The sequence below is a fragment of the Ahaetulla prasina genome, chromosome 8 (assembly GCF_028640845.1).
Source record: "Ahaetulla prasina isolate Xishuangbanna chromosome 8, ASM2864084v1, whole genome shotgun sequence".
Taxonomy (NCBI): Eukaryota; Metazoa; Chordata; class Lepidosauria; order Squamata; family Colubridae; genus Ahaetulla; species Ahaetulla prasina.
Window position 1 is genome coordinate 29,398,188 of NC_080546.1, and position 12,379 is coordinate 29,410,566.

General features: G+C 36.7%; 1 protein-coding gene across 2 annotated transcripts; it reads left to right on the top strand.

The window, feature by feature from the left end:
• The first annotated feature begins 737 nt into the window (after positions 1-737).
• Positions 738-12,067, top strand: LRIT3 (leucine rich repeat, Ig-like and transmembrane domains 3). 2 transcript variants are annotated; one of them, XM_058193246.1, is made up of 4 exons: positions 738-868; positions 2,379-2,854; positions 4,293-4,598; positions 8,276-12,067. In XM_058193246.1, the coding sequence occupies exons 1-4, from the start codon at positions 753-755 to the stop codon at positions 9,328-9,330; spliced, it is 1,953 nt and encodes a 650-aa protein (XP_058049229.1). In that variant the 5' UTR covers positions 738-752; the 3' UTR covers positions 9,331-12,067. The 2 variants fall into 2 exon arrangements, with proteins under 2 accessions (XP_058049229.1, XP_058049230.1); XM_058193247.1 differs by lacking the exon at positions 4,293-4,598.
• The last annotated feature ends 312 nt before the right edge of the window (positions 12,068-12,379 follow it).

Below are 12,379 nucleotides of genomic sequence, written 5' to 3' on the forward strand. Positions count from 1 at the left end.
AAAGTTACTATTGCTAAACATATTAACCTCTATTAAAAAAATGCTTCAATTGTTGGAGAGCTAAGCAAATATTTGCTTTAGAAATAAATAAACAGTTGAAGTTTCTGTCAATAATTTACTCAAATTTTGTTAAGTTGATCATTTGTACCATCGGCTATTTTTTAAAAAATTACTTTTCTGTGCATTATTACCAATATCTTTAAATTACAGATCTACAGTTGTTGTTTAAAAAGTAATAATGTAATTTTGAAACAACATATGGTAAATAATAAAGCATTTTGGAGATCCAAAGACTTCCACTTCAAGCCTCCACTTCCATTTCAAGATGGCCTCCTGGGCTGACACCTTTCCTGCATTATAGTGATCTTAGCATAGTGTAGTAGTTATTCAAACAACAGAACTGCATTTTTAGAGGAATAATTATACTCACTATGTCGGTGTTAATTTCAAATTACACTTGCACTTTTAAAAAAAATTAGTTTCTAGCTCCTTTTTAGTAGCAGTCTTGCTTTCAAGATGGATATAATTTTACTACTAATGCTTTCCTCCTTTGACACAATAAAGAACTAGTGATGTCAAATGAGCATTTGCAGAGTACCTTTGAAGGTTAAGTAATTGCAGCTCTCAGATAATCCAGGGTAATCAGCTCTGACTGAATGGAAGCTACATGTACAAGTTTGGCATCCAGGATGATTGTCTAGGAATACAAGATCTTCGATTTTGGATTTACCTTATTGTCTTGGAAAGAAACCATGCATCTGTTTGCTGCTGTTTGTGTCATTATTAGCATTTTGGAAGAAGTGGATAGTTTCTGCCCTTCTCAGTGCAGCTGCATTTATCACGGCATGAGTGATGGAACCAGAACAAGGTATTTTTTCCCCTTGACTTTTCAAGTTGGTGTTATACTTGTAAGATTCCTATCCATATCAAATAACAACAAAAAATGTTAATGAAACTTTAAGGAAAGATTTGTATTTTTGGAAGACTGTTTTAAAATCTGGTGTAATCATGGGTTATGTATCCCATCAAATTGGACGATAAGCAGAAACTAGTCGGCTAGAGGTACAAATACACATATGCATGCACACACACACCCCAGAGTGGGGGGGGATTGAAATTTTAACCAAATTTGGCATATTACTTACTCCTTACTTAGCATCTACTTATGGCAATGTACCCAGTTCATTAAAAGTGAGATTCCTTATCTTATCTAGTCTATACATTTAATGTTATAATGGAACTGTGTTACCTAGATGTAAAAAAACCACCCTTCCATTACACTATATGTAAAAATATTGTGTAAAAGGATACAGTTTTCTGTTCTATCTTATGAAAAATTGCTTTATTTTCTTTTGTAGAGAGAAGTAAGCACACTGGCTACCCAATGTGATCCAATCAAGGGGAAGGTTTCAATGCTATATCTGCATTATGTGGAAATTGAACCTTTTCTTGATTAAAGAAAAAATAGCAGGATAATAAACAAAATGATTCAAAGTGAATAGGGCAATAAGCTTATAAACCTTATTAATTCCTTCACTTGCCCAATATGAGAGATAATAAGCAAATTTCTCCATAGTACTGGTGTTATATGCTCATCTAATTTAAAATGAAAATAAGTTTTAACATATGCTACATTTTAAAGTAATATAATGAAGGAATCTCCTTTATAAAACAACAACAAAAGTATTTTACAAAAATGTTTTCTATTTGACAGAAGAGATCGTCTCAGATTAGGAGTGAGGAGATAATTCCTTTGATGACCTAGAGATAATCATATCTATCGATTTCATCTGTTTACAGGGTTGTAATGATAAAATGTGCAGGAGAGGGAAAGATATCTGAATGCCATCCTGAGTTCTTTGAAGGAATAATTAAATGTAATAATATCTGTGTGAAGGGGTATTTTAAGCCCACTTTAATTTGGGGATTGTCCTTTATTCTGTCACTTCTATGTTCAGGCTGTCATATCTTATTTCACTATGCTTAATCCTGAAGTGGTACAATTCTTACATGTGCATTTATTTTCTTAATAACTTAAGGCCCCAGTTATTAACCATACATTTCAGATAAATTATATACGGATGCATGAAAGGTGTTTGATGCGGGTGCTACTTTATTCCTGCTACTGAAAAGAAGCAATACTTTTAAAACTATTGTGTTACAGAACAAAATTCAGTAGACAAATCAATCGCTTTCCATGACTATATGTAACTTCTTTGAACATACTTTCCCACCGTTCCTCATTCTTTGAAAGATTTATCCAAAAGAGCCATAGTGGACACAGCTGGATTGATTTGTCAGTAAGACCTCAGTTTATTTTTTAAAATACATTGTGAAAACCTATATGACCTTAGCAGCTTCTCTTTGTTTTTTATTAGATCTGTGCTTTGTAATGATCCTGATATGTTTGAAATCCCTCTCAATATTCCTGTGGACTCTGTAAAACTCCGGGTAGAAAAGACAGTCATAAGAAAAGTTCCAGCAGATGCTTTTTATTACCTGGTGGACCTCAAATATCTATGGCTTACTTACAATTCTATCACCAACATTGATAGCAGAAGCTTTTATAACTTAAAGCAGCTACATGAATTGCGTCTGGATGGCAACTTGTTGTTGCGTTTCCCTTGGGAGTCACTGACTGAGATGCCCAATCTACGAACTCTGGATTTACACAATAACAAAATGACCAGTATTCCAGTCGAGGCTGGCAAATATCTGAGAAATCTCACTTATTTAGATATATCTAGTAACAAACTAACGACCTTGCCCTCAGACCTCATGGATATCTGGCTTCCTTTTTCTGAAACGAAAGTACCCAGAAATACAGATTCCCTGGTGCTCAGGGTCATATTAGGTAAGCATGAACAATTTGATTTCTTTCTTTGAATTGTGTCTTCTGAGAGAATCCAGAATTAGTCCATAGTATGAACTCAAATACTGTGATCAAACAGCTTCAGCTATTGTTCTCATACTGAAAAAATGTTCTGTTGATGGCCTGGATGTGCAATTGTTACAACTGAGTTTGGCATTTCATTGTTCTATAGACATTCAGTAACAAAATTAGTTAACCCATTTTGATCAGCACATTGGTTTGTTAAAAGCTTCAGCAAGTTAAGTGGAGTCTGCCATATTTCCCAGTGGTGCAGAATTTAACATGCTGAATTGGTATATTCAAGACTGGACTAGTCTTCTCAGTAGACATGTGCAATAGGATATGTTATCCTTAACAACGGGTAAGGAATTACTGCTTAATTCAGCTAGGGTAGGAGGAACATTTATTCCATCATAGACTGAATAAAATTTTTAATTTTTAAAATTAAAAATTAATTTGAAACACAGTAATTGACAACACCTCCTAATATAAAATTTCCATTTTCATGCCTGCTGTCAATACAGCAATGCATTATTCCATTTTCACAATTTTTGCTTGTAGTAGAGCACCTCTATAAGATTACTTTTGTAATTGTAGAAGCATGTTTTTCTACCCTGTTTCCTCCAAAATAAGACATCCCCTGATAATAAGCCCAGTTGGGCTTTTGAGTGCATGGCAATAAGGGTTCAAAAAAATATAAGACAGGGTCTTATTTTCAAGGAAACACTGTAGGTTTTTTTTTTAAAAAAAACAGCTGAATATCATAATTTTAATTTTTTTGCTTATCACTCGTGTGTGTGTGTGTGTGTGTGTGTGTGTGTGTGTGTGTGTGTGTATCTGTCTGTCTGTCTGTCTATCTATCTATCTATCTATCTATCTTCTATACTCACACACACACATTTTGGGAAAGACTTTCACAGGCATCATAAGTAACAAAAAAAAATATTTCAGAAAAGGGTACTGTTTATGTTGAAAAAATAATAAGCTAGAATGTTTTTTCTTAGCTCCTCAAAATGTTTCAACAATCACAATAGAAAAGGCTGGCTGCTTGCAATTTAAGTGACATAAATCTTGAATAAATATTCTGACATTAGCTTTATCAGAGCGAAATAGATGTAATGGGGATTTTGCAGTAACCTTCCCCTGGAGTGGGGTGGGAATGGAGAATTTACAGTATCCTTCCCCTATCATGCTCACCAAGTCACTCCCACTCCCACCAAGCCATGGCATGCCATGCCACGTCCACCAAGCTATGCCCACAGAACCGGTAGTAAAAAAATTTGAATCCCACCACTGGTACTACTTTGGTCCTATAGTTTGCCAAATCATTTACTTTAAGCTGGAAACTGAGAAGGGAAATCCAACTCTCTTATACTATGCTAATCTAAGTGTACGTTTGCTGACATTTTTCCCTGTTAAGGTCTGCAGGACAATCCATGGTATTGTGATTGTCGTATTTCCAAGCTGATTGAATTTTCCAAAACTGGGGATAGTGTTCTTATACTCCTGGACCCTTTTGTGGCTTGCAATGGACCTGAAAGCTTGTCTGGGATCTTGTTTCAAAGAGCAGAGTTGGAACAATGTTTGAAGCCATCAGTAATGACTTCAGCTACAAAGATTACATCACCTCTAGGAAGCAACGTGCTTTTACGCTGCGATGCAACTGGATATCCCACGCCACAACTCACCTGGCTTAGATCAAACAATAGACCCGTGAACTATACAGGTACAGTATGTTTAAAAATCCACCTGCTAAAGATGTGCTAAAGTGATTCTTTAGTGTTGAGAGGAGCAAGTTCAGTTTTCTGCTTATAAAGTGAAATGAAGAAAGACTGCTGCTTTAAATTTACTCATAGAAATAAAAATATATATTTAATCAATATACCGTACTGAGTTTTAGAAATCGAAAAACCCTCAGAAAACAGTTTATTTTCACTTGAGTCAAAAATATTTGAAAAGAAGTCTCTCTGATATTCTGATGAAAATCTAGAAGCCAAGTGGGAATGTATTTTCAAACCCACATAATTTTCTATATGAAATTTTGTCAAGGATATAATTTTAAAAAATTAGAATAGTAGCATTGAATGTCCTGCAGCACAAATAAAAATAGAAATGTATATAATTTATCAGAATGTACAGCCACCCATGAACCTGAGTTGCAGTATGGCCAATTTGCCAGACTTTCCATCATCATAACTTTGATTGAATTGGACCTTATAGGTTTGAATTGGTTTGTGAGATTGTGTTCAGCCTTGAGTTAAATAGGAGTTAGGTCTTATTTGCCTAGAAATTGGAAAGTGTAAATGTTCTCTATTGATCCTAACATTTTTCAGTCAATGCAAATTATATGGATTTAGTTTATTGATTATCCCATAAGCCATATAAAAGTGCAGAGTTCCAAGCACAAATTATTACTAAAATCTGATAAAAACAATTTAAAATGAGATTGGAATAAAATACAATAATTTAATATATAGATAAATAAAATAAAATAAAATTACATTTCAGTATCACCCCTATAATCTACCCCAATCAGTCCCACATATGCCGATCTTAACTGAACCATTTTGCTCAAGTATTGGAACTCTTCACTTTGATATGGCCTTTGGGCTAATCGATAAACTAAACCCAATAAACTAAACCCAGTCAATGCAGCAAGAATGAATTGAACGTTTGTGACAAGGATTTTGATCATTCCTAAAATCAGAGAGCTGGGAGAGAGCATAGAAATAATGTAGTCGAACTCCAGCTCAATGAAGAATCCACTGGAGTATCTCTGATAGACCTTTGAAGCAGTGGTGAAATCCAATTTTTTTTTACTACCGGTTTTGTGGGTGTGGCTTAGTGGGCGTGGTATGGCTTGGTGGGCATGACTTGGTGTGCTTGGCAGGGGAAGGATACTGCAAAATCTCCATTCCCACCCCACTCTGGGGCCAGCCAGAGGTGGAATTTGCCAGTTCTCTCCGAACTACTCAAACTATCCGCTGCCAGTTCTCCAAACTGCTCAAAATTTCCACTACCGGTTCTCCAGAACCTGTCAGAACCTGCTGGATTTCACCCCTGCTTTGAAGACTTCTAGTTGAAGTACTCATTGTATCGTGTGGCAGTCCTTGCTTCTTCTTAACAATAAGTTCCTAAAGATTGGATGTTATTCTCTTAGACGTCTTCTCATGGGCTCTATCAGGATTTTGATTTTTGATCTCTTCCTTTTTATATTTTCAAAATTCAATTATGTAGTACCATCTGCATCGCTGAATTGCAGCTCTATCAATTTGCTTCATAAAACTGATTTTTGGCAAGAAATGTTTTCTACTTCTAGAGAAATAAAAGAACACCCCCTTCTCTCTTTATATATATAGAGAGATTAAGATAGAGACATACAAAGATCTTATCAAGTACCATGGCATGGTGGGAAAATGAAATCTGTCATGGCGTAGATGGGTATGTCATTCAAACTCCCTGCCATGAAACATTTGTCTTCTTAAAAATATGCAAATATCTGTCTATATTTGTGGAAATTACATTCTCAAATGTATACATGTAGAGAAGATCCTATATAGGATCTTGTCCTGTACATGCTAAGGACAACTATTGAAGTTGCTTGTATTTTTTAAGAAATAATTTATAGGAATGCTGGACTGGATCCGAACTGATACACATCCCTAAATATATAGTGTTATTATCTTTTCTTCTAGCTTAATCTTACAATATAACATCACATTTCACAAAGAATTCTAAAATTGGTTTTCATGTTCAAAGAGAACTATAATAGCCTTATTTTGGCTTTATCTCCAACCAGTTCTTGGAAAGACAGAAAAAAGTAACTTCTCATTTTACTGTGGTCTTTTCCAAATGAAGTATGAACTTAATGCATGGCATGCTAGATATGAAAATGATGATTTGAATGAATGGGAGGGAAACCTATTTTTATGAGCAACCTAAAAGAAATAAATCAAACAAAAGAAAGAAAGAGAAGGCCCTATAATTCACTGCCCTCTAGTTGATTACTTGGGAGTTCTATACCAGGTGTCTCCAACCTTGGCAACTTTAAGACTTGTGGACTTCAACTCTCAGAATTCCTCAGCAGCATTCTGGGAGTTGAAGTCCACAAGTCTTAAAGTTGCCAAGGTTGGAGACACCTGTTCTATACAACCTTGGGCTTTGATTCTGAGGTGCACTGCCAGGTGCAGGACAGGGGATGCATCTGGATGCACTGATAGAGCTGTGCATTTTTGGTAAAAACTGGGAAAAAGTTTTGACTTGCTAACAGTGGGTACGAATGGAATAATTATTCACTATCCATCTCCATCAATTATATTTTATAAAGTATGATTTTATAAATTATCAAAACATCTGATAACCAGAAGATACATTTTTAATACAAGGATCTAACTTCAGTTTTAGTACCTAAACGAATTCCTGAATTTTTTATTTCCAAGTGGGTATCTTCTTTGCTCTGAATTCTAATAAAAAAAAAACAATATATCATTTGTTCCTTTCTGTTGTATGTTCTAGACTTCCTTTAGGCATAAAAGCCAATTAGGTGACCTTGGACTAATTATTGTCCCGATCCCTATCCACCTCACAGATTCTTCTTGTTGTGGGGAAAGCAGTTAAATAGGAGAAATAGATATGACTGCTGCCTTGAATTATATTTTTAAAAGGCGAGATTAGAAATAAATCTTGAAAACTCAGCAATATCAGAGAAGAAGCACTACTATCTTTGAGAGAAAATGAGAGGTGCTTTTTCTAAAACCTGCCAATTTAATTGTGCCAGATAAATGTAAGACTGTTTAAAATGGTATATTTAACAGATTGTGTGCCTAACTGTTGTCAAATTAAAAATAATGCTTCTCATTTGAAATCTTTGTCCCCTAGCCTCCTAATGCTGTAGCTCTGTAATGGCAAACCTATGGCATGTGTACCACAGGTGGCATGCAGAGCCATGTCTGTGGGCACGCAAGCATTGCCCTAGCTCAGCTCCAGCGTGCATGCGTGCGCTGGCCAGCTGATTTTCAGGCCCACCGGAAGTCGGGAAATGGGCTGTTTGTGGCCTCGGGATGGGTGGGTGGGGAAGGCCGTTTTCGCCCTCCCCAGGCTCCAAGAAAGCCTCTGGAGCCTGGGGAGAGAAAAAACTGGGCCTACTGGGCTGACCGGTAACCTTTTTGCCATCGCGTGCCAAAAGCATGGGGAGTGTGAGGGTGGTCACATGCGGGGGGCGGGGGGCATTAAATTATGGGTGTGGGCACGCACCCACACAACCCTCCTGCACTCCCCCCACTTTTGGCACAGGATGGCAAAAAGGTTAGCCATCACTCCTGTAGCTTCTTTGTATTCAGATCCATTCATTCATAAATAATATATATTTGACTGCCATTTATATTGTATTTCTTTCTTTCCCAGTTATTCAAGAAAGTCCAGGAGAAGGTGAAAGATGGTCCATTATTAGTCTGACAGGCATTTCCTACAAAGATGCAGGAGACTACAGATGCAAGGCCAAAAATTTCGCTGGAATGTCAGAAGCTTTTGTTACTCTAACTGTTATTGGTGTTGTTACCACAACGGAACCTTCCCCAAAGTATGGCAAGAAGACAGGAACAGAGCAAGCAAATAGTACCCAAGAAGATGTCAAACCAGAATTTTTCAATGTGACGCTTTTTTCTTCTACAATTGCGTCCACAACCACCACTCCATCTACCATTACGGCCACCACTGAAACATTCACAACTAAAAGCGAAACTGACACAAAACAACCCGAGCTCATGGCTGAATACAAAAAGAACGGGAACACAATTGTTAATGGAAGGAAAAAGCAATTGGATACATCACTCAGTGTGGAGTCAGCAGATGAACAAAATGTTACTCTGAAAAACCTAAGAGTAATTCCTGAAAGCAGTGAAAGAGTGACCTTAATGTGGAAAAATATTGACGTCTCTAATAGCTCTGCTTTGACTGTGCTGTATTCCAAGTATGGAGAAAAAGAGATGGTGTCCCTAAATCCAGATCCCACAAAAAACAAAGTGACAATAGATGGTTTGGAGCCTAGCACAAAGTATATGGCCTGTGTCTGCCCCAAAGAGATGCTTCCCACCAAAGACCAATGCATCATTTTCTCCACGGACGGAATTAATATGGAAGACAAATCTCCTATTTCCATTTTGCTAGTAGCTAGTGGAGTAGCCTGTGCAATAGTGATACCACTCATTTTTTTCTTACTGTATAAAGTTGTAAGGCTTCACAGGAAACCAAAACTGATCAAGGAAGAGGAACTTGCAAAAGAGACTTATATCAAATTTGAAACTCTTTCTTTTAGACCACATTCCATGGGGGCAAATGTGGAGATCTGGACTCACCGAAACACTGATGAGTCTGAAAGACAACTACTTTGTTCTAGGTCAAGTATGGATTCGCAGATGACCTTCAAAAGTGAAGGTTCTAGGTCAGAGTACTTCTGCTAACTCTGGGTTCTGTAGATTAGATAATCTACAGAACCCAAAGTCAGCAAAAGTGCTCTGACCTAAGACTTTCAATTTAGATACAAGCAAAAGAAGCTGAGACCCAGTACTGGATCAATGCCAATCACAAATAATGGATGACAAACACTGTAAATGATAGAAATTAAACTCTAATGGGGTGAGGAAGGGAAAATGCTTCTTCAAAAACATTTAATGACACTTGATTATTCCTGAAGCACTTATCAATGTATAGTTTCTCCTTGATTAATACTTTGTTGTTTAAAAAAAGATTTATGTAAAATACTTATTTTTCCTTCCATATTACTCTCCACGTTTCTTTCAATTATATGCTGCTGCAGTTCAGTGCAAAGTAATGATCAATATTTTATTTAATTAAACTCAAACTCCTGAGTTATGCATGCGTGGAAAGACACAATGGGGCACAACCCAGAATAAGCCATTTCAATTAGGTTGATGAATTAGTTTCATTTTGTATTTTGGTCAAGAGGTTGTATGATTAAAAATATGATATTAAATTTGGGAAATGCACATAAATATTTATAATGTCAAGGTGTAATGCAGTTAATCAGCACATATACATGTGCTGATTAACTGTACGTATATGCAGTATATGTATATGCAGCTAACCAAAGTAAGTCAGAAACTACATCTGGAATAAGTCACACCTAAATTCCACTCAGATCCCTTATTTGATAACTTGGACCTGCTTTGTAATTTCATATGATAGATATTTTCAGAAGGATCATATGAGGAATGCATTTCATCAACCCATGTTATGAGTTTAAGCTAATGATGAATATGCATAAGTAAGTAAGAGTTGCAACAAAAGACCTAAACTTGTTATATACTAAAATGGAATAGGGCAGGAGTGTCAAATTCACAGCCTATGGGCTGGATGTATCACACGCTGGCCATGCCGATGCTCAGTTTAGCGAAGGGGGAAAAAGTTGTGATACATCATGTGACGATGCTGTGATAATGCAAGTTTGACACCCCTGGTATAGGGTTTCTTGCCTAAGCAGGGAGTTGGACTAGACCTCCAAGGTCCCTTGCAACTCTGTAATTCTATTCTATTCTGAATTGTATAGGTAAGCTAGAGGAACATATTTTGGACTTATCCATTAAGATTAGAAGAAAATATTAAGAATGATTAAAGGAGAGTTTGAAAGATTAAAGCAAGTAGTTTTGGTTTTCAAAGAATCTAGGCCACAGTACAATGATTCTCCCCCAGTATTTGGCCTTAGTATCTTACTTGCTATTCAATGATCTATTGCTGTTGATTTTAATATTTTCCTTTTAGCCATTCAAAATAATAGTGGTTAATGCATCAGTTCTTGAGGAATGTGAATGAACTGATCCATCCTTTCTTAAATAATTGGTAACATTATCAGCCTTTATTATGGTTAAGAGGCTGAGGTGCCTCAGCAGTTAACTCAGTTGAACTTGTCATCTGGAAAACTGACAGTCCGATTCAAGACCTGAGTGCCGCATGTTGCAATGAGCTCTCGTTATTTGTCCCAGCTCCTGCACAGCTATCAGTTTGAAAGCATGCAAATGCAAGTAGATAAACAGGTACCACTTTGCTGTGAAGATAACAGTGTTCCATGTGCATTGACTTATGGTCATGCTGGCTATGTGACCATAGAAATGTCTCTGGACAACACTGGCTTCCTCAGCTTAAAATAATGGAGATAACTACTGCCTCCTAGAGTGGGAAAGACTGGATGGGAAACCTTTATGTTTACCTTATTATGATCAATGGCCAAATTTATACATGTTTACATTAGGAAGATTACAGATCTGGAATTTCAGAAAGTAATGAAAACTGAAATAACATAGGGTGAAAGAAGTAGAATACCAATGAAAAATTCAAACACATAAAACAGAGCTAAAATTACAGAAACACCATATTTTGGTTTCTCCTAAGAGTGCATTAAGTTGCTTGTCTTTTAATAAGAAAAATATTAAGTTAGCTTTCTGGAGCTCAGTAGAAGACTTAATACCTTTTATTTATGATGTACTCAGAGTATATCACCTTTGGAACAGTTTCTCCCATTGGATCTGGATGGCCCTGAGTAGTGGTGGGATTCAAATAATTTAACAAATAATTCTCTGCCCTAATGACCAGCTGGGTAAGTGTGGCTTGGTGGTCCTGTGACCTTGTGGATGTGGCCAACTCAATGCCGCTCACGTCGATGGGCACTTTGCCTTAGCTGTTACAATGTAATAAGGGTTAAACCAGAGAGGCAGTTTCTGTAAGCAGGCCAATAAAGATTAGGCTAGAAACAACACCAGAATGTTGCCTTCCTTAAAGGATTAGCCCTGTAAAGTGGAAAAAAACAAAATAAGATTTCTTCCAACTACCAGTTCTCCGAACTGCTTAGAAAGTTAACAACCGGTTCTCCCAAATAGGTGTGAACTGGCTGAATCCCACCACTGGCCCTGAATCTCTTGGCCTTGAGGAATGTGTTAAAAGCTTCATTCTTTTCCCTTACCCCACCCCAGGCACCAGGCAAGTATGGTGGATAAGCTTGTTTTTTGAGAGATGGTTTGTACAATTGGTGACCTCCAGCTGTTTGGTGTTTATGCTCTGTTTTGATGGTTGATGTGTAGGTATTTACTTACCATGTTGTTTTGGGGTTTTGATATATTGATGTACGCCACCTTCAAAAAGTTGGACAGCTATGTAAAGCATAGACAGAATATCAATAAATTTCAAAATCACCCCAATATTTCTAATTTTTGAAAACATGTTTTTATTTTAATATTTTGGTTCCCTTCCCAGTTGTGCAGTTTCTTATCTGTAGCCAGCAAGAGAAACAACAGCTGTAGATGTTTTTTGGACGCTGTAAAAATAAGAATGCCAACTTTGGGGTTATGGTTTTCATGTTGTAATTTGGTTCTCTGGGGTATGGCATGACTGTCTCAAGAGGTTTTGTTGGGTCAAACTATCTTGACATTTACTGTATTTATTCACTGCATATTATATCTTGATAGCATGGAGATCTATTTACTGTTTTATAGTCAACAA

Coding starts and splice junctions, on each gene's coding strand:
- LRIT3 (XM_058193246.1), top strand. CDS start 753: ATGCATCTGTTTGCTGCTGTTTGTGTCATTATTAGCATTTTGGAAGAA. Junction 2,855..4,292: donor GGTGCTCAGGGTCATATTAG/GTAAGCATGAAC, acceptor TTCCCTGTTAAG/GTCTGCAGGACAATCCATGG. Junction 4,599..8,275: donor TAGACCCGTGAACTATACAG/GTACAGTATGTT, acceptor TTTCTTTCCCAG/TTATTCAAGAAAGTCCAGGA.